Here is a 20,037-nt window from a genome sequence, read left to right as displayed (position 1 = left end):
TTCTGACATTTCCAATTCACCTAACCTGCATGTCTTTATATGTGGGGAGAAGCCAGAGCACCTGGAGGAAACCCACGCAAACAGAGAGAACATGGAAACTCCACACAAAGGCCACAGGTGGGAATCGATCCCATGACCTTCTTGCTATGAGGCAACAGTGCTAACCACTAATCCACCGTGCTGCCAGTGCCTGAAGTAATGGTCCATTTTCTCCATATGATAAGCCTTTTTCAGACTGCAATAGGTTTCTGTGTAGGCTCTCAGTTGTCCAGGTGGTTTCCATAGTAGAGAAGCTTGAATCTTCGACTGGACTGGGTTGCTTGACGCGAGGACGTTTCGCTTCAAATCGCAGAAGCTTCCTCAGCTAAAATTCTTGCTCTGGTGGTCTGACTTCTGTCTTGACTCTTGTAGAGAAGAATCACCCCGAGCTCACCCCCTTGAACACAAGCTCGGGGTGATCAGGACGCTTCAACACAGAGCCCTACAGGTGCCCACAACTGTAGAGGGAAGGGCTAAAGAACAACAACTTGTCCGGAAAGCCCTCACAGTAGGTGGGTACCCACGATGGTCCCTGGACAAAGTGCAGAAGTCCCAGAGAACAAGAGACCAGATAGACAGGAGACGGAGACAAGAAGAAGAGGAGTGTCTCTCCCTTATTTAGCAGGAGTAGGGGAAAAACTACAGAGGATCTTCAGACAGCACAAAATCCCAGTTTACTTTAAACCGGTTAACACCTTGAGACAGAAATTAGTTCACCCTAAGGACAGGATCCCTAGTTACAAACAGAGCAATGTAGTGTATTATATCAGATGTCAGGAAAACTGTAACGAACACTACATAGGTGAGACTAAGCAACCTTTACACAAAAGGCACCGCAGAGAGGGTGCCAGTAGACCTCAGTCTGCAGTTCATCTCCACCTTAAAGACACTAACCACACGTTTGAGGACAAGGAAGTTAAAATATTAGCCAGAGAGAAGAAATGGTTTGAGAGAGGGGTCAAGGAGGCATTCTTTGTGAAACGTTTGAAACCTAGCCTTAACCGGGGAGGGGGTCTGAGACACGCTTTATCCCCTGTTTACAATGGGGTACTCAGGTCAAAGCAGTTTCAGTCTTTTGTTCATGGTAATGAGTCATTCACGTCATCAGCAGAGTCGTCAAGGGAGCCATCAGGAGAGGGACAGCTGCCCTGTCATTAGGAGGGTGTTAACTAGAGCACAATAGGTGCTAATTAGAGCTATTGTTTAGTCACCAGCCTATAGCAGTCTGCCTCTCGGTAGGAGGGGTCTGGTTAGGTTTAAAACTCAAGCTTTTGTGACTTATTGATTATTCTTCTCTACAAGAGTCAAGACAGAAGTCAGACCACCAGAGCAAGAATTTTAGCTGAGGAAGCTTCTGCGATTTGAAGCGAAACGTCCTCGCGTCAAGCAACCCAGTCCAGTCGAAGATTCAAGCTTCTCTACTAAAGACTGCAATAGGGCATATGGAAAGCAGAATAAAATAATAATAAATACTTCAAGAAACCCGCTGGCTGCTTTGTGTTCCTGTTCCATCTGACCCGATATATATATAAGCGTAAAAATATGTAAATACATATAATACAAACTTGCAATCTGAACAAACATCTTTTCCTTTACATCTTCATAGGGCCATAGAGGTATTTGTGAATTTAGTTACACAGCATTCAGAAATGTGAAAGTGTGAAATAAAATGTGGTAAAGGGGTGTGTGGTTGTCGAGGATAAAATGGTTTAATTTTGGACCACAGTCATTTATTACGGTAATACTGAAACACAGAGTTCATTTCCATGAATCATTGTCAAATATGTTGGAGGCAGGTGTTGCACTCTTATTGTTCGAAAGATTTCTCCTCATTTAACGTATCACATCTCATTGGTTTTTAGTCTAGAACATAATTTGGTGTATAGTTGGATGCTTTGGGCCTTAAATAAGAAAGGGGTGCACCCCTCCTCCAGTTTTAAAGATGATTTGCTTTAAGGTGTCACGCAAATGTGTCCAACTTGTTTCACGAATTTGGTGAACTTTTACAATTAAAAAGGAGGAAAGAAAGAAAGAAGGACAGACCTCTCTGGAAATGGCTAATGGATGTTCTGCGGTGATGTGTGAATGTGTGATACTCTGAACACATAATGTGTTAAACTCATACGAAGCCTTTTCCCAGCAGTTTTCCATGTAGACCAGACACAATTTCTTCTCCATCTATTATTCCATTGATTACTTCAGGATGAGTGGAAGTAATGAGCTTCATTGCTTTCATCCCTCCCCCACTTGCAGTGTCTCCTCCCCCTCTCCTTTCTGACCACAGTGCGCAGCAATGATTTTCTGATTAACCCTGTTAGCTGAAGGTTTCACCCATGCAGTGGGGCTGGAGCATGCAGGATGCGTATCGATTATTGGTGAGGAGCCCTGCTGATTGGGTGTTGGTGTTCTCATGGCTGAAGATACATGTAAGCATAGATGGACTACTGTAAATGTTTGACCAAAACCACAAAAACCTTCATAGAAGAAGAAGGTCAGAGTTCAGCACCAGGTGCAGAAAATCCCCCTTGAGACTCTGTTATGTTAATTAGCATTTCAGGATGATGACATCTTGAATCTTGGTGGTTTAGCTGAGCTGTGATCCTGAACCTGAAGGTCGTTCTGCATACAGTGTCAAGCACTATCAATCAAATTCTGATCTTATACACTGTGTAGTGGAAACCTTCCACGCAGCACCTCTAATATGAATACATGTTGAAGGTGCTTGATTCAGTCGGGTTCTGTTTTCTTGTGTTCCAGGTGGAGCAGATGACAACCTGATTGATAGAGGCGAAATGAAGTTTGTCTGTAAGCCAGGAGCAAGGAACATCACTGTCATCTTCCAACCTCTTCTCAGGTACAGTGATTATAAGACCAACCCCCCCCCAACGAACAAGAACTAAGCATGGGTTCAGTTTTTTCTCGGTGACAAAACAACATTTAGAATCCAGCCTCAGTGTGTCATGGCCTACACAAAAATGTATAATAGCCATGCCAGGGTGGTTGCGGTAGCCAGCTAGGGGTCATTGAAGAATTACACAGAGGTCAAAATGTAAAATGCTCCAATCATTTTAAAAACTATACTACATTGTTTGTCTGATCAGAACAATTCCAAAAAGGTATAGTTTGGACTATCTATGATCGAATGTTCAGGAGTTATGGGGTAAAAACAGCAAAAAAAAATGGTGACAAAGGTCAGTTTCAGTTTGTACAGGGGTCAAAAGTTAAAGTTGCTCCAATTTCAGTAAAAAATAATGCAAATTATTGTTTGGGTTAATAGGGTATTAATAAGGAATAGTTTGCACCATCTGTCATGCTTAGTTATCATGTTACAGGGTAACATATGTCACATGGTGTCCAAAAAATGAGGTGGGCTTCATAGATAATTGGCAAAGCTTCTGGGGAAAACCTGGTCTTGTTAGGAGAGACGGCATCCATCCCACTTTGGATGGAGCAGCTCTCATTTCTAGAAATCTGGCCAATTTTCTTAAATCCTCCAAACCGTGACTATCCAGGGTTGGGACCAGGAAGCAGAGTTGTAGTTTTACACACCTCTCTGCAGCTTCTCTCCCCCTGCCATCCCCTCATTACCCCATCCCCGTAGAGACGGTGCCTGCTCCCAGACCACCAATAACCAGCAAAAATCTATTTAAGCATAAAAATTCAAAAAGAAAAATAATATAGCACCTTCAACTGCACCACAGACTAAAAACAGTTAAATGTGGTCTATTAAACATTAGGTCTCTCTCTTCTAAGTCCCTGTTGGTAAATTATATAATAATTGATCAACATATTGATTTATTCTGCCTAACAGAAACCTGGTTACAGCAGGATGAATATGTTAGTTTAAATGAGTCAACACCCCGAGTCACACTAACTGTCAGAATGCTCGTAGCACGGGCCGGGGCGGAGGATTAGCAGCAATCTTCCATTCCAGCTTATTAATTAATCAAAAACCCAGACAGAGCTTTAATTCATTTGAAAGCTTGTCTCTTAGTCTTGTCCATCCAAATTGGAAGTCCCAAAAACCAGTTTTATTTGTTATTATCTATCGTCCACCTGGTCGTTACTGTGAGTTTCTCTGTGAATTTTCAGACCTTTTGTCTGACTTAGTGCTTAGCTCAGATAAGATAATTATAGTGGGCGATTTTAACATCCACACAGATGCTGAGAATGACAGCCTCAACACTGCATTTAATCTATTATTAGACTCTATTGGCTTTGCTCAAAAAGTAAATGAGTCCACCCACCACTTTAATCATATCTTAGATCTTGTTCTGACTTATGGTATGGAAATAGAAGACTTAACAGTATTCCCTGAAAACTCCCCTCTGTCTGATCATTTCTTAATAACATTTACATTTACTCTGATGGACTACCCAGCAGTGGGGAATAAGTTTCATTACACTAGAAGTCTTTCAGAAAGCGCTGTAACTAGGTTTAAGGATATGATTCCTTCTTTATGTTCTCTAATGCCATATACCAACACAGTGCAGAGTAGCTACCTAAACTCTGTAAGGGAGATAGAGTATCTCGTCAATAGTTTTACATCCTCATTGAAGACAACTTTGGATGCTGTAGCTCCTCTGAAAAAGAGAGCTTTAAATCAGAAGTGCCTGACTCCGTGGTATAACTCACAAACTCGTAGCTTAAAAGCAGATAACCCGTAAGTTGGAGAGGAAATGGCGTCTCACTAATTTAGAAGATCTTCACTTAGCCTGGAAAAAGAGTCTGTTGCTCTATAAAAAGCCCTCCGTAAAGCTAGGACATCTTTCTACTCATCACTAATTGAAGAAAATAAGAACAACCCCAGGTTTCTTTTCAGCACTGTAGCCAGGCTGACAAAGAGTCAGAGCTCTATTGAGCTGAATATTCCATTAACTTTAACTAGTAATGACTTCATGACTTTCTTTGCTAACAAAATTTTAACTATTAGAGAAAAAATTACTCATAACCATCCCAAAGACGTATCGTTATCTTTGGCTGCTTTCAGTGATGCCGGTATTTGGTTAGACTCGTTCTCTCCGATTGTTCTGTCTGAGTTATTTTCATTAGTTTACTTCATCCAAACCATCAACATGTTTATTAGACCCCATTCCTACCAGGCTGCTCAAGGAAGCCCTACCATTATTTAATGCTTCGATCTTAAATATGATCAATCTATCTTTGTTAGTTGGCTATGTACCACAGGCTTTAAGGTGGCAGTAATTAAACCATTACTTAAAAAGCATCACTTGACCCAGCTATCTTAGCTAATTATAGGCCAATCTCCACCTTCCTTTTCTCTCAAAAATTCTTGAAAGGGTAGTTGTAAAACAGCTAACTGATCATCTGCAGAGGAATGGTCTATTTGAAGAGTTTCAGTCAGGTTTTAGAATTCATCATAGTACAGAAACAGCATTAGTGAAGGTTACAAATGATCTTCTATGGCCTCGGACAGTGGACTCATCTCTGTGCTTGTTCTGTTAGACCTCAGTGCTGCTTTTGATACTGTTGACCATAAAATTTTATTACAGAGATTAGAGCATGCCATAGGTATTAAAGGCACTGCGCTGCAGTGGTTTGAATCATATTTGTCTAATAGATTACAATTTGTTCATGTAAATGGGGAATCTTCTTCACAGACTAAAGTTAATTATGGAGTTCCACAAGGTTCTGTGCTAGGACCAATTTTATTCACTTTATACATGCTTCCCTTAGGCAGTATTATTAGATGGTATTGCTTAAATTTTCATTGTTACGCAGATGATACCCAGCTTTATCTATCCATGAAGCCAGAGGACACACACCAATTAGCTAAACTGCAGGATTGTCTTACAGACATAAAGACATGGATGACCTCTAATTTCCTGCTTTTAAACTCAGATAAATCTGAAGTTATTGTACTTGGCCCCACAAATCTTAGAAACATGGTGTCTAACCAGATCCTTACTCTGGATGGCATTACCCTGACCTCTAGTAATACTGTGAGAATCTTGGAGTCAGGATATGTCATTCAAAGCGCATATTAAGACAAATATGTAGGACTGCTTTTTTGCATTTACGCAATATCTCTAAAATCAGAAAGGTCTTGTCTCAGAGTGATGCTGAAAAACTAATTCATTGCATTTATTTCCTCTAGGCTGGACTATTGTAATTCATTATTATCAGGTTGTCCTAAAAAGTTCCCTAAAAAAGCCTTCAGTTAATTCAAAATGCTGCAGCTAGAGTACTGACGGGGACTAGAAGGAGAGAGCATATCTCACCCATATTGGCCTCTCTTCATTGGCTTCCTGTTAATTCTAGAATAGAATTTAAAATTCTTCTTCTTGCTTATAAGGTTTTGAATAATCAGGTCCCATCTTATCTTAGGGACCTCGTAGTACCATATCACCCCAATAGAGCGCTTCGCTCTCAGACTGCAGGCTTACTTGTAGTTCCTAGGGTTTGTAAGAGTAGAATGGGAGGCAGAGCCTTCAGCTTTCAGGCTCCTCTCCTGTGGAACCAGCTCCCATTTCAAATCAGGGAGACAGACACCCTCTCTACTTTTAAGATTAGGCTTAAAACTTTCCTTTTTGCTAAAGCTTATAGTTAGGGCTGGATCAGGTGACCCTAAACCATCCCTTAGTTATGCTGCTATAGACGTAGACTGCTGGGGGGTTCCCATGATGCACTGTTTCTTTCCTCTTTTTGCTCTGTATGCACCACTCTGCATTTAATCATTAGTGATCGATCTCTGCTCCCCTCCACAGCATGTCTTTTTCCCTGGTTCTCTCCCTCAGCCCCAACCAGTCCCAGCAGAGGACTGCCCCTCCCTGGGCCTGGTTCTGCTGGAGGTTTCTTCCTGTTAAAAGGGAGTTTTTCCTTCCCACTGTAGCCAAGTGCTTGCTCACAGGGGGTCGTTTTGACCGTTGGGGTTTTACATAATTATTGTATGGCCTTGCCTTACAATATAAAGCGCCTTGGGGCAACTGTTTGTTGTGATTTGGCGCTATATAAAAAAAAAAATTGATTGATTGACATGTCATAGAATCCAAAGGACATTGACCTTGTTTGACCTTTACTTTGGAGACCAAACGTTCAACACAGTCAAATTATTTCATTTATTAATCCTTTTATTTCAACCAGTAATTTGCATCATTTTTTACTGAAATTGGAATAACTTTAACTTTTGACCCCTGTACAAACTGAAACTGACCATTTTTGCTGTTTTTACCCCATAACTCCAGAACATTCAGCCATAGATAGTCCAAACTACCTTTTGGAATTATGATCAGACAAATAATATGGTATTTGTATGTACAATGTACAATTTGTACGTATGGTACAATGAGGCTGAACTCTAAGTGTTGTTTTGTTATCTTACATGGTACTGATTAGGTCAACATTGATAACTGGCTCATAAACTAAGACTTGCTGATGACTGATCAGAATTTTTCTCTTGTGTATAAAAAAGTAATGTGTGTTTGAGTAAGGTTTGATATTAGGAAGTTTGTTCATCACTGAATTCATTCAGCAGTGGATAGGTCACAAGATGACAGACTATCAATGGGGGGAAAATAGGAACATCCAGAGCATTTAGAATTCCCAGTTAAGTAGGAATGGACGCACGAGAGTGCAACACACAACACAGTACATGTTTGGTAAATGGTAAATGGACTGCATTTATATAGCGCTTTTCCATCTGCATCAGATGCTCAAAAGCGCTATTCAAAGTTTGGCACCAATTCATTCAAATTCATTTTTTTGTGATTTAGAGGGGCGATGATATGTGATTACGTGTGCACTCACCTTCAGTTTGACCTTTCAGTGTCACCCAAGGCCATTATAAGACCAGACGACCTGACTTATATGACTTCATATGGATGTTTAACAGTAACCACAGGTGTATTCATTAATTCATTTATTCATTCATTCTCTAAACCTGCTTATTCCAGTTAAGGTTCACGGTTGGGCTGGTGCATGTCCCAGCAGGCATTGGGCAAGAGGCGGGGTACACCCTGAGATAGGCTACCAATCTATCACAGGGCTGCATAAAGACAAACAGACAATCATACTCACAACCATCGTATTTTGAACCAATTTCTCGAAATGTCCATTCTGACTGTCCCCTGTATGTAAGCACTGCTGCCTGTACTGCGTGCACGGGTGTTAAGTCAGATATGACATGCTTGAGTCACCAGTGTCAGTTGTTCTCAGAAACAGACATCTTTGCGCAAACACAAGTATTGCAGACAAATCTGCATTCTGTTTAACTTTATAGCCTGCCTTCCTTCCTTCCTTCCTGTCTATCTGCAATGTCCATATACTTCACAAAGTTTAGCTGTTAATGTTAAATAGATAAAAGTATCCATCAGTCAAGATCAAAGTCAGTTGAGAAAGATTAAAGTTGGCTTTGATGTAACTCACATCAGTCTTTGATGCCATTGATGGCATTAGTTAAAGACAGTTAAAACACTAGTTGCCTACTGGCCATTCACCTAATAAGCAGAGTGAGATGGTAACATGTCCAAAATACTTATGGGCATGTGTACACACATCAATGCACAGTGTTGGGGAGAGTGAGACGGGGTAATGTCCAAATATTTACGGACCTCTGCATCAGTGCAGAGTGGGATGGGGGTTGCCCAGCAACTGTGCTGCCAAAGGGAAGGCAATCACAAATGGCTAAGACATCTCACACTCGTGTGTGTGTGTTTGAAAGGGCCTCTAGTGTCACAATGGCTCTATCAAACAGAGACAGACAACCATTTTGGACCCATGAAGACTGGGACATGACTCAGTACCAGTAAATTTTAAACTAATTAGATTATATACCCTCTTAGTGACCATCCATCGATTTTTAACTGTTTTAATGTTTTGTGGGATGTCATCCCACAAATCAGACATGATGTAATGTACTGTTCCTTCACTTCACAATATTTAGTTGATGCCGTGCAGGAATTAGCATCGACGGCCGCACTCGCTTTATTCCCCATTATATTTGAGTATTCTGAAGGTTCTCTGTGTGGTTGGGGTTTGTCTGTCTGGTATTTTTCTATACAGTGCCGCAGTCCCACTAGATTAGCGGAAATCTAATAGTGAAGCAGTTCAATTAGATTGGCCTTCATGCAGTGATACATTACCTCGAGGAGCCATTAAACAGGGATGTTTCCTGCTTCCTCGCTGTGGTGCATGGCCTAACGTGTTCATATTTGAACATCGCTGTGCACGGTTTTTGTGCACTCCTTCAGGATAACTCACCCATTCTCTTCACTTAAATACGTATACATTTTGCTCACTTAGGTGTTAGGGGTAGTATCTTGTGGAAACTAATCAGTGTCGATCTAATCGTTTTCATTTTTCATTTCGGGTGTGCCATATTCCTTTTGGGTTGTCTGATTGATGCTGTTTTCAGAGACTCTGTGTGTCGACTTGAATGTGTATTTCTTTGTATGCTTTAAAGCACACACACACACACACACACACACACACACACACATACAGAGGGGCATCGTGAGTCACAGGTCCTGGATGGATAAGGAGTACAACAAGATATCTGTAACTGAGACTGTAGAAACTGCCAAACAAAAGCTCACAGCTGTGGCTACTCTGCTGAAGAGATACACCAGAGAAGCAGAGGCCAAGAAAATAAATGGCCTGTTCTCCAATGACCCATCCAGGGTGTACTCCCAGCTGAAAGGGGAAAACACTAATACAGCAACAGACCCTCCCAGAACTGAGACTGAGCAATACTGGAAAACATCTGGGAGAAAGAGGCATCACACAACACCAGTGCTGAATGGCTGGTGGAGCGAAGAGCACACCACAGCCACCAGTCAACAAGAACCAGTCAACATCACAAAGGCAGACTTCCAACAATGATCTCAAGGATGAAGAGCTGGACAGCTCCATGTCCTGATATGATCCACACCTACTGGCTGAAGAAGCTAACAGTGCTCCATGTGTGCCTGGAGGTACAAATGGGTGAGCTACTAACAGCAGGTACTCACCTAGACTGGCTAACACAGGGTAAGACAGTCCTGATCATGAAGGACCCCCACAAGGGTATGACACTGACACCCTCATATTACTAGCCAATTACCTGCCTCTCTACAACATGGAAGGTCTGATCATGCAGACCAACCTGAGCACAGCCTGGATTAACTACAGGAAGGCCTGTGACTCACTGCCCAACACATGGATACTGGAGTGCTTGGCACTATACAAGGCTAACAGTGCACTGATAACCTTCATCAGGAACTTAATGGGACTGTGGAAGATGTCACTAGAAGGCAACTCCAATGTAATCGCACATTATTTATTTATTTATTTTTTGGCTTCAGAGTACAGTCGAGAACAGCACAGTACAGTACAGAACGGTACAGCAACAGAAATACTGAAGCACTGACTTCTCAGATGGTGTGTTAGTACATTTAACTGCACAGCACATATTAGGGATATGAAAATAAAAGGGATTGAAAATAAAATGGTCATGAAAGACAGACAGCAGTGAGTCCATAGCAGCTAGCAGTCATTGCTACCAGCGAATGGGTGGCTACCTGGTCCACCAACACACACTGGCTGTCATGCAAGGCCACCACATCCTTAATTATTCATAACTTCATGACATAAAATAGCTTCAAGTCATGAATTCCATAAAAAAAAATCCCCTTCATACAGTTGTCATGAATGGGAAATGTAAGTATAGAGATCAAAACTGCTGTTTGTATCAAGCTTTATATCTGCTGCAAAGTGGAAGATTTTAACATGGGCTTCAATGGGGAGTGACTCACTTTTGGAGTCAGCCTCAAGTGGCCATTCAAGGAGCCACTTATGCTTTTACTTCATTTTCCAGCACCACGTGGTTTTTCCTGATCACCGATGCGTCGGCTTTAAATCTGTGTTTTCTCTCTCTTGCTTTCGTTCAGAGATGTTTGGCTCCATCTGACTGTGGTTCACTTTGGTCTGACGAATGACCAAAAATAAAATGGTAACAAGCTATCGGCCTGCCCCTCCCACGGTGTTGTAATGCTTCCTATCAATCACTGCAAACTGCTGCAAACAGAGGCCTCTTTCTTATGTTTCTCTCTCACCGCCACACTTCTGGTGGCGCCGCAGCGCTGATGCTTGCAGATGTTTTCTGAAGGCTGAGTTCTGGCACACCGCTGATGCATTGCCACACCGCCTACTGCCAGCCATGCAACTCGTAGAAACAAATATGGCAGACATTCTAATTGATTAAATATAATGCACTGGTCATATTCTGTAATCTGTGAAAGTTTCAGAGGTCTACTTTGTTATAGGACTAGGTGTTTAAGTCCCTCCATGTTCATGATAGGTGACGGTGGAGTGGGATTTGACATTGATGACCATGCGGCGCCACCTGTGCGACACATCATCAGTTGTGTACCCTGGCGTCATCGGGTGTTTCCTCACAAGACACCCTCTGCCAGGGTTGGCCCACCACAGGCTGATCAGACCTGGGTGTGTGTCGCACGGTGGCACAACATGGTCATCTGGCAGCCCACATTGTGTCCCTGCGCTTGAGCCACAACCAGTGGCTGCTTTGCTCAGCTGCCGCGGACAGTTCTTTTATTGCCCTCCGTTGGGCCTGCCCTCTGATGCCAACGTCCTTCAGCAGTCCTGTGGTACTTCTGGACACAAAGCCTCTGCAACCCACCTCCACAGGCCACACCTTCACATTCCAGCCCCGCCCCTCTGCTTCAGCTGCTAGGTCGGCATACCGCAGCCTCTTCCTCTCATATGCCTCCCCGATCACATCCTCCTATGGGACAGTGAGCTCCACAATGAAGACACGCTGGCAGGAATTAGACCATAGGACCAGGTCCGGGCACAAGTTTGTCACTGTGATTTCGGGTGGAAAGCTAAGCCTCTGACTGAGGTCCACCCGCATTTCCCAGTCCCGGGCTATGGTCAGTGGGCCCGCCTCCAGAGGAGCTGGCTTGGTCCCCCTTTTCTCCCCTTCCCGGACAAAGGGCGTCTTCCATGGGACAACAGGCTGGGAATTTGGAGGCATGGCATTGGTAGTTACCCTTTTTTCCTCACGTTTGGCAGCCAAGCATTTCTGCACCTGATTGTGGCGCCAAGTGTATCTTCCTTGAGTCAGGCTGGTCTTACAACCCACCAAGATATGCTTGAGGCTTGCGGGGACTGCACACAGGGGACAGGCTGGTTCCTCTCCATACCAGAGGTGTAAGTTGGTTGGAGAGGGCAGGACATCATATGTGGCCCTGACGATGAAACTAAGCCTGTTAGCCTCCATGCTTCACAGCTCATCCCATGTTATTCTCCTCCTCTCAACCCCCTCCCACCTCATCCAGTGGCCTTGCTGCACTTGGGAGACTGCTTTGGTGGACCTAGCTGCTTCCTCCTGATGGCGCACCTCCTCCACTACCATGTGCCGCTGTTCACTTGGATTGGCCTTTTGCCATGTGGGTGTTGTTACTTGCACGCCAAAACCACTCCTGCCATGCTGGACATGCCCTACTACATCCCGGTGCCTGAGGGTGGCCTTTGCCACTGCAACTGCTGCCGATGGTTTCCATTTTCTTCCCGTTGCTAGTGTTGGAGCTGCACCTCTGACGAATGGATCCCGGCATTCAGTGAGGGTCATTTCCAGCCTTGCTTTGGCACACTTATATTCCTCCACAAGGCTTGAGACTGGGAGGGAGAGGGCTCCATTACCGTACAGGCCTATGCTGCTAAGGCATTTGGGCAGTCCAAGCCACTTCCTCACCTGCGCGTTCACCAGCCTCTCCAGCCGGTTGCCATGGGATAAAGTGACCTCGTAGATGGAAATTGGCCAAATGAGGCGGGGCAGCAGTCCAAACTGAAAGCACCACAGTTTCAGCTTTCCAGGGAGAGCAGTGCTGTTGATTTGCTTGAGGCCACTGATGGTATCCTGCTTGAGTTGCTCCACCTGCTCCGAGTCTTTGAGATCTGCACTGTACCAGTGGCCAAGACTTTTGATAGGCTTCTCCAGAACTGTTGGTATCGGCTCGTTGTTGACGTGGAACTTCTCATTAGCAAGCTGGCCTTTGACTATAGAGATGCTGCGGGATTTGCTGGGTTTGATCGCCATCCGTGCCCCTTGAATGTTTCTCTGGAGTTTATCCAGTAGGCATTTGGTGCATGCAACTGTTGTTGTTACTGTTGTCATGTCATCCATGTAAGCCCTGATTGGAGGAAGACGCAGCCCGTTTTTAATCGTTCCCCTCCAACTACCCATCGCGATGCTCGGATGATGAGCTCCATTGCCATAGTAAACGCCAATGGGGAAATGGTGCAGCCCGCCATAATGCCAACCTCGAGGTGCTGCCAGGCAGTTGTGCTAGCCTGCGCTGTGACACAAAACTGAAGGTCCTGGAAGTAAGCTTTGACCAGCCTTGTGATGGCTTCTGGTACTTGGAAGAAGTTGAACGCTGCCCACAAGATCTCATGAGGCACGGATCCAAAGGCATTGGTGAGATCTAGGAAGACCACATGCAGGTCTTTCTTCTCCTTCCTCGCTGTTTGTATCTGGTGCCAGATGACATTTGTGTGTTCCAGACAGCCTGAGAATCCACTTATCCCTGCTTTCTGCACTGAGGTGTCAACAAAGTTGTTCTTCTGCAGGAAGGCTGAGAGCCTCTGAGCCACAACACTGAAGAATATCTTTCCTTCCACATTCAGGAGACTAATCTGGCGGAATTGTTCGATGGTTGAGGAATTCTTCTCTTTGAGAATCAGGATCCCTCCCGCCCTTCGCCATGCCTTTGGTATAATTCGTTTTTCCCATGCCAATCTCATCAGCTTCCAGAGGTACCTCAAGACTCCCGGCGTGTTCTTATAGAGCCTATATGGAACACCATTGGGCCCAGGGGCTGATGCTGCTCTTGCCCGCTTTACTGTGCTCTCAATTTCACTCCATGTAGGGGGCCTTGTTTCCATCTGGTGTTCAGCTGGTTGGATTGGTGGCATGTCACCCGGAATGCTGGCTGGCACGTGCCTCTGGTTGTCGGAGTAGGTCTTCCTCAGGTGTTCCTCTAGTTCCCTTATGGGTGCTTTGAGGGTTCCAGATTTCTCATTGACAAAGAGGGCTTTCACGAACTTGTAGGGATCTCTATAGAAGGCACTCCTCGTTCCCTCCTTCTTGTGCTGCTTTCTCAGGCATTCAGCTCTTCTCAGCGTTGCCAGCCGCTGCTTGATGTCACCTTGCAGTGCCTCAAGTCCTTTCCTCTTCCACGGCCCTCTTCCACTGTTTTCTCAGGCACCAAAAACAGGGACAAAATAATTAAATGTCTGTTGGTGCTGGATAAGATCAAGGCACTGCATGTGTGACACTATTTGAATCTTAGACTCAAATCAGGTCTGGTCACAGCAGTGGTGCCACATTCACCACACTACAGAACCGCTCTGGGTCCTGATCAGCAAACACCCAGGCAGACCACCAGTCTACTCCGACCTCCCCAAAGTACCAATTTATTTGCTGCACCAAGGTGAAACATGGGCACCTCCTTGGCCTTTTCTAGGGAAGTGTGCACCATAGTGTGGTAGCCAATGTTTCTTCACAATTTTCACATCCAAGTACTAGGTTGGTGAAGCTACTGCCAGTTTGCAGTTAGCAGTTTGCAATTCAGAGGGGGACCTTGGCTGCCATTTGACTTGGGTCACCTTCAACCATTGGCCTAATAATGGGGAGGTGAAGGTCTAGTGGTTAAGCGTTGGGCTTGAGACCAAAGGAGCCTCGATTCAAATCCCAGCCTGACTGTAAAATCATTAAGAGCCCTTGGGCAAGGTCTTTAATCCCCTAGTTGCTCCCGATGTGTAGTGAGCGCCTTGCATGGCAGCAGTCTGACATCGGGGTGTATGTGAGGCATTATTGTAAAGTGCTTTGAGCGTCTGATGCAGATGGAAAAGCGCTATATAAATGCAGTCCATTTACCATTTACCTTCTTTCCTTCACAAGCCTTTCAATCTCGCTTTGCCTCCTGGACTTGGCATGAGATGGTTCCTTCGGTACCTTATGGCGCTCGCTTTTCACCCCAAATCTCTCTGCCCCATAGCTGTAGATGATTTCTCCAATCTTGTCCAGCTTCTTCTCTACTCCTCCTTTCAGCCTCTCTAGGAGATGGACTATCTCTATGTTGATGGTTTTCCACTCCTTTTTCTGGCTAGATTTAGGCCACAAGATTTGAGGCTTTCGCCCCTCCATCTTCCTCTGTCTGTGGCTGGATGGGCTCCGGGCTCACCTCCGTAGGTGGATCCATGCTTGGTTGAGCTTCGTCTGGGGTTCTGATACCCTGTGGTCTGTGGTGATTATCCTGCCGCTGGGCTTCAATCGACTGATTTGCCCCACCTCTAAGGAAGTAGTGGTCAGTGCGAGGCCCCTCGCCAAGTTCTCTCGAGCATTTTTTCCTACCCTGATGGATCTTGAGTCCCTTCTCTGATGTTATCTTTTTCCAGCCACAGATACAGCTTTGTAGCTTGTGTCCTGCCAGAGCTGCTACTCCGTCACCTGCCATGCTGAACATTTGAATCGTTTCCATTGCAAAGTTCGTTACCATGTGGTCTGCCGATGAGTCATCTTCCACCCCCGCTCTCGCAGACTCCAGGGGTATTTTTCCTTTGTCTTTTTGACTACTACAAATAATAAGAAATTTACGGCTCTCTGAATGAAGCATATTTGGTCCATTTTAGCATGTAACCAGTGGCCCTTTTGCTCCTATGCCAAAACTGGTTGATTGCCATGATGGTAATAATAAGTCAGACAGCTGCCAGATGGTAGCAGTTTTTTGCTGTGTCCACCAATCTTCCTGAACTGACCACTGCAGACTTCCCAGCATGCCCTTGGAGCAGCCATTGTGACTTGAAACGTACTGTTTTGTAACCACTTTTTGGATTTTGCAGTAGATGCTGCTTCAAAAGCCTGGTAATTATGCAAATTTATCTTTATTATATCAATTTTGCTGCAAAAATAGATTTAGTACTAGTTTTGGAATATACTGCATAAAAGAAAATGGATAAAAATTTAAAGTTTTGCAAAGCCATGCATCCAAAGGTGGATGACCCAGTGTCTGTCCATTATGTCAACATCAATTTTTTTGGAGCATTTGTATTGATATTTTAAAAGAAAACCTTAGTAGTATTAAATAAATCATCTTTTCTATTACCAAAGACCTAGAACAACAGCAAAAAAGTTAAAACCGTTCATTATTATTATTATTATAATACCTGCTGAGTCAGGCTTGAATGTAAATGTCCATTACGTCAACATGATGGTGAAAATTGGCCTCTGGTCAATTTTTGACCTTTTATATTTTCCAAATTATTTAAACCATCACAAATTATGAGCCATATTTTGAAAATATGTATTACTTTCATCAAATATTATATTTATTTTCATCAAAAATAAAGTTAATAAACATGGTTCACAAGCCAATATTTTATAAAAAAAAAATGTATATTTTGGTCAAACTTTGACTTAACTGTGTACCTTGAATTTCTATTTTGAATCCCCTTCAACTGATTAATGCAATGCATAGCTATGACAAAAGTAAGAAAAATGTCAAATATTATATAAAAATTGATTTTATATGGCCATGAAAATTGGAAAAAACTTGATTTTCTGATTTTTACCTAATTTTAATAGATGTTTATTTACTTAGGTGTATTAAATATGTCCACTTTTGACATTTATAGAATAGAATAAAAATAAAAACAGAATGAGAAAAAGACATATCTTGTATAATGTTTATATAAAGTCACAAATATGTCAGCTGTCAATATACTGTTTTTGTCATCATCGAAATGTAAAACCTGCTGTTTTCAAACTGATTTACATAGTGAAAATTAAATCTGATTCATAAAATAAATGCATTTCTGAATTCTACAGAGTAACAGCTTTCATTTAATGTATTACACTTATCTGTACCATAAATTAGATTTTTGGTGCCAAGGGGCCATTTTTAGGGGCGTTCACCATGCTTTCACTCTAGTGAAAATACATCTTTATATATTTATATAGATGAACTGTTTTGGTTTTGGGTCACAATAGTCATGCAATATATCAAATATTTTTGACACATGGTGCAGCTAACTGTAGGGGAGAGAAACACACCAACATCAAAGCACAATGTGATACTTTACAGCTTCTAGGATTGGCTGTGAGTGACTGACTGTCTTGAGGGAAGATTGAAACCACAGATAAGACGTTGTTGCTTCAGCAAGCGGGTGAATGAAGTCTCTGTGACATTCAGTCATTAATTTATGAAGAGAAATATGACAAAATGTTGAACTAGATGCGCCGGCGCGTATATGGACTCCAAAGAGTTAAGGAGAACAGGTCTCGTTGAGTGAATTATTAAATCTAGATGGCAGACTGACTCAACAAACCAAATAAGCAGTTGGTACAGTATTTCTGATCTGGATGAGGATTGTGCCTGCATGTTTAGTTTGATTGTTGGAAACATCATCTAAAATGTGATCCAGATGTGCGAACCAGTGGACTTTGCGCTGCAGGCTCATTTAATCCTGAATGGCCGTTATTTAAACACAGCCACAGATTTGTGAAATATGTTGAGTAAATATCTTTGATTCATGAAGTATTTCATCCAGGTTATAATATGGAGTATGATTGTGTCAAGTCTCACACAGCTTTGTTGGTTTGCTCTGCTTCTAATCTTTTGTCACTTGTTAAGGAGGATTTTCCTCTGTAAATATCACTCATTCTCTCTCTCTCTCTCTCTCTCTCTCTCTCTCTCTCTCTCTCTCTCTCTCTCTCTCTCTCTCTCTCTCTCTCTCTCTCTCTCTCTCTCATGGCTGTTTAAAAACTGGGAGCATGGTTGGAACTCAGGAGAGAGAATTTTACATTGGAAAGGTCAGACAAAGTTTTAAAAAAGGTACAAGAAAGACACTGACAACAAAGAAAAGAAAAGGCAGGAGTTTTGGAATGAAAATCACAACGGAATATATGAGAGGAAAAAAGACTGGCAGAGGGTTTAAGAGCAGAATGAAATAAGAATACAGAATAGAAAGTCATTTAATGCAGCATAGATACATGTAAATGTGTTTGTGGTGTTGCAGGGAATTATGGGTACGATCAGGTCACACATGCTTGCTTCCCAGCTGTAAAGAAAATGTTGGGAGACCTGCTGACTGGTTGAATTCTCCAAATGCCACACTCTTTGTAAACCTTGGACAGGTCCTGCACATTTCTGCAATAAATGCAAATTGTAACTGTGTATGATAGAGACGCCGCTTCATAGACTTTTTCCTGTGGTTTTCTTTGTGGCAAATGCTAATACTGCCACCCACTGGTCATATGTGTAGCTGCATAGTCAGGCAAACATTTTTTTGGACAATACACTTCCTATTTTTTTTTTTAATAAAACATGACAATGACTCTGACAGCGTGACAGAAGAGGATCATAGAACCATTACACGTGAAGCTGTGAGTTGCAGGAATTAAAGTGGTTATGTCTGAATCTACATGCAGAGTGTGAAAGATAAAAATCAAGCAGGTGTGTGATAACGTGAATGAGATGTATAGCCCCAAAATCAAGATGTGACCTTATGGCCAAGCGGATCCCTGCAGCCACATCAAACAGCAGAGGCCAACTAACTCCTCTGCAAGACAAAATATGTGCGTGCCGAGGACCAGCACCCCTCATGAACAAAAAGAAAGAAGCAGCCATGGGGACTGCAGACAACCCACCCAATGAAAGAAAGAGTGCATCCAAATTTGGCAGGCACAGGAGCAAAGCGACCCTGTGGGAATGAGACATACCAACATGCAAATTAAAGGACGCCAACATTGCCCAAAAGAGAAGGTTCACTCCAGCTCTCCTGCATGTTGCACCACCCAAAAGTTCAGCATTGAATATGCAGTAATTTTTTTTACTGACAGAACCTTCTCAGACAAACTGACTGAATGACTCCTATAATCTTCTGGCTGCCAGGCTAATTGAAGTGAATTGAAAAGGTGTGTACTGTGTGATAACTCTGGAGGAGGCAGTTCTCAAAAACAGAGTGGGACGTCTGTGGAAAGCCACAGAGACAACCGTGACAATGCTGAAGGAGTTACAGGCTTCTTAGTACAGCAGATAACTGTAAGAATCATTCAAATCCAGTTACAAGCACCAACATTTGACTGTGTATACCTTTTGGTATATATTGTAGAAAAATAACTTTAGCCATTTGAATTTTCAATAGGGGGCCAAGTAGGGGTCAATTGAAGAATTACACAGGGTCAAAATTAAAAAATGTTCCAATCATATTGAAAGTGATACCACATTATGTATCGGATGACGATGATTCCAAAAAGGTATAGTTTGGACTATCTACAATTGAATGTTCTGGAGTTATGGGGTAAAAACAGCAAGAATGGTGACAAAGGTCAGTTTCAGTTTGTACAAGGGTCAGAAGTTAAAGTTGCTCCAGTTTTGGTAAAACATGGTGCAAATTATTGGTTGAACTAATAGGATTAACAAATGGAATAGTTCTGACTGTGTTGAATGTTTGGTCTCCAGAGTAAAGGTCAAACAATGATTTCAATTCAGTTTATTTTCATTTATATCGTGCCTTATCACAACAGAGTTGCTTCAAAGCACTTCACACAGGTAAAGTCTAACCTTACCAACCCCCAGAGCAACAGTGGTAAGGAAAAAACTCCCTCTGAGGAAGAAACCTCAAGCAGACCACACTCAAAGGGATGACCCTCTGCTTGGGGCATGCTACAAACATAAATTACAGAACAATTCACAGAACAATTCAAGGACGAATATACAAGAAATACTATTGGCGCACAGGACAGGAGGATCGCCAACACGAATACAACTCTCATCTCTGGATGGAGCTGCACCTTAAACAGAGAGAAAAAACAGAATCAGGCATCATCATCAGAAACCAAGGACCATCATTTCAGTCTTATCAGAGTTTAAAAGTAGTAAGTTTCTAGACATCCAACTTCTCACTGATGCAAGGCAATCTTCTAAGGATTTTATGTGAACGAGATTACCAGCAGTTATCGGCATGTATAAC

General features: G+C 42.9%; 1 protein-coding gene across 1 annotated transcript in view; it reads left to right on the top strand.

Annotated features, from left to right (window-relative positions):
- Window positions 1-20,037, top strand: part of exoc4 (exocyst complex component 4) — a 318,954-nt gene that overhangs the window by 105,522 nt on the left and 193,395 nt on the right. Inside the window, 1 exon segment of the mRNA XM_034163907.1 lies at window positions 2,797-2,893. Within this exon segment, the coding sequence (XP_034019798.1) occupies window positions 2,797-2,893 (97 nt within the window).

The sequence above is a fragment of the Thalassophryne amazonica genome, chromosome 22, assembly GCF_902500255.1.
Source record: "Thalassophryne amazonica chromosome 22, fThaAma1.1, whole genome shotgun sequence".
In the NCBI taxonomy this organism is placed as follows: Eukaryota; Metazoa; Chordata; class Actinopteri; order Batrachoidiformes; family Batrachoididae; genus Thalassophryne; species Thalassophryne amazonica.
The sequence above is the reverse complement of the archived record's forward strand: the minus strand, read 5'-3'. Positions and strand labels throughout refer to the sequence as shown.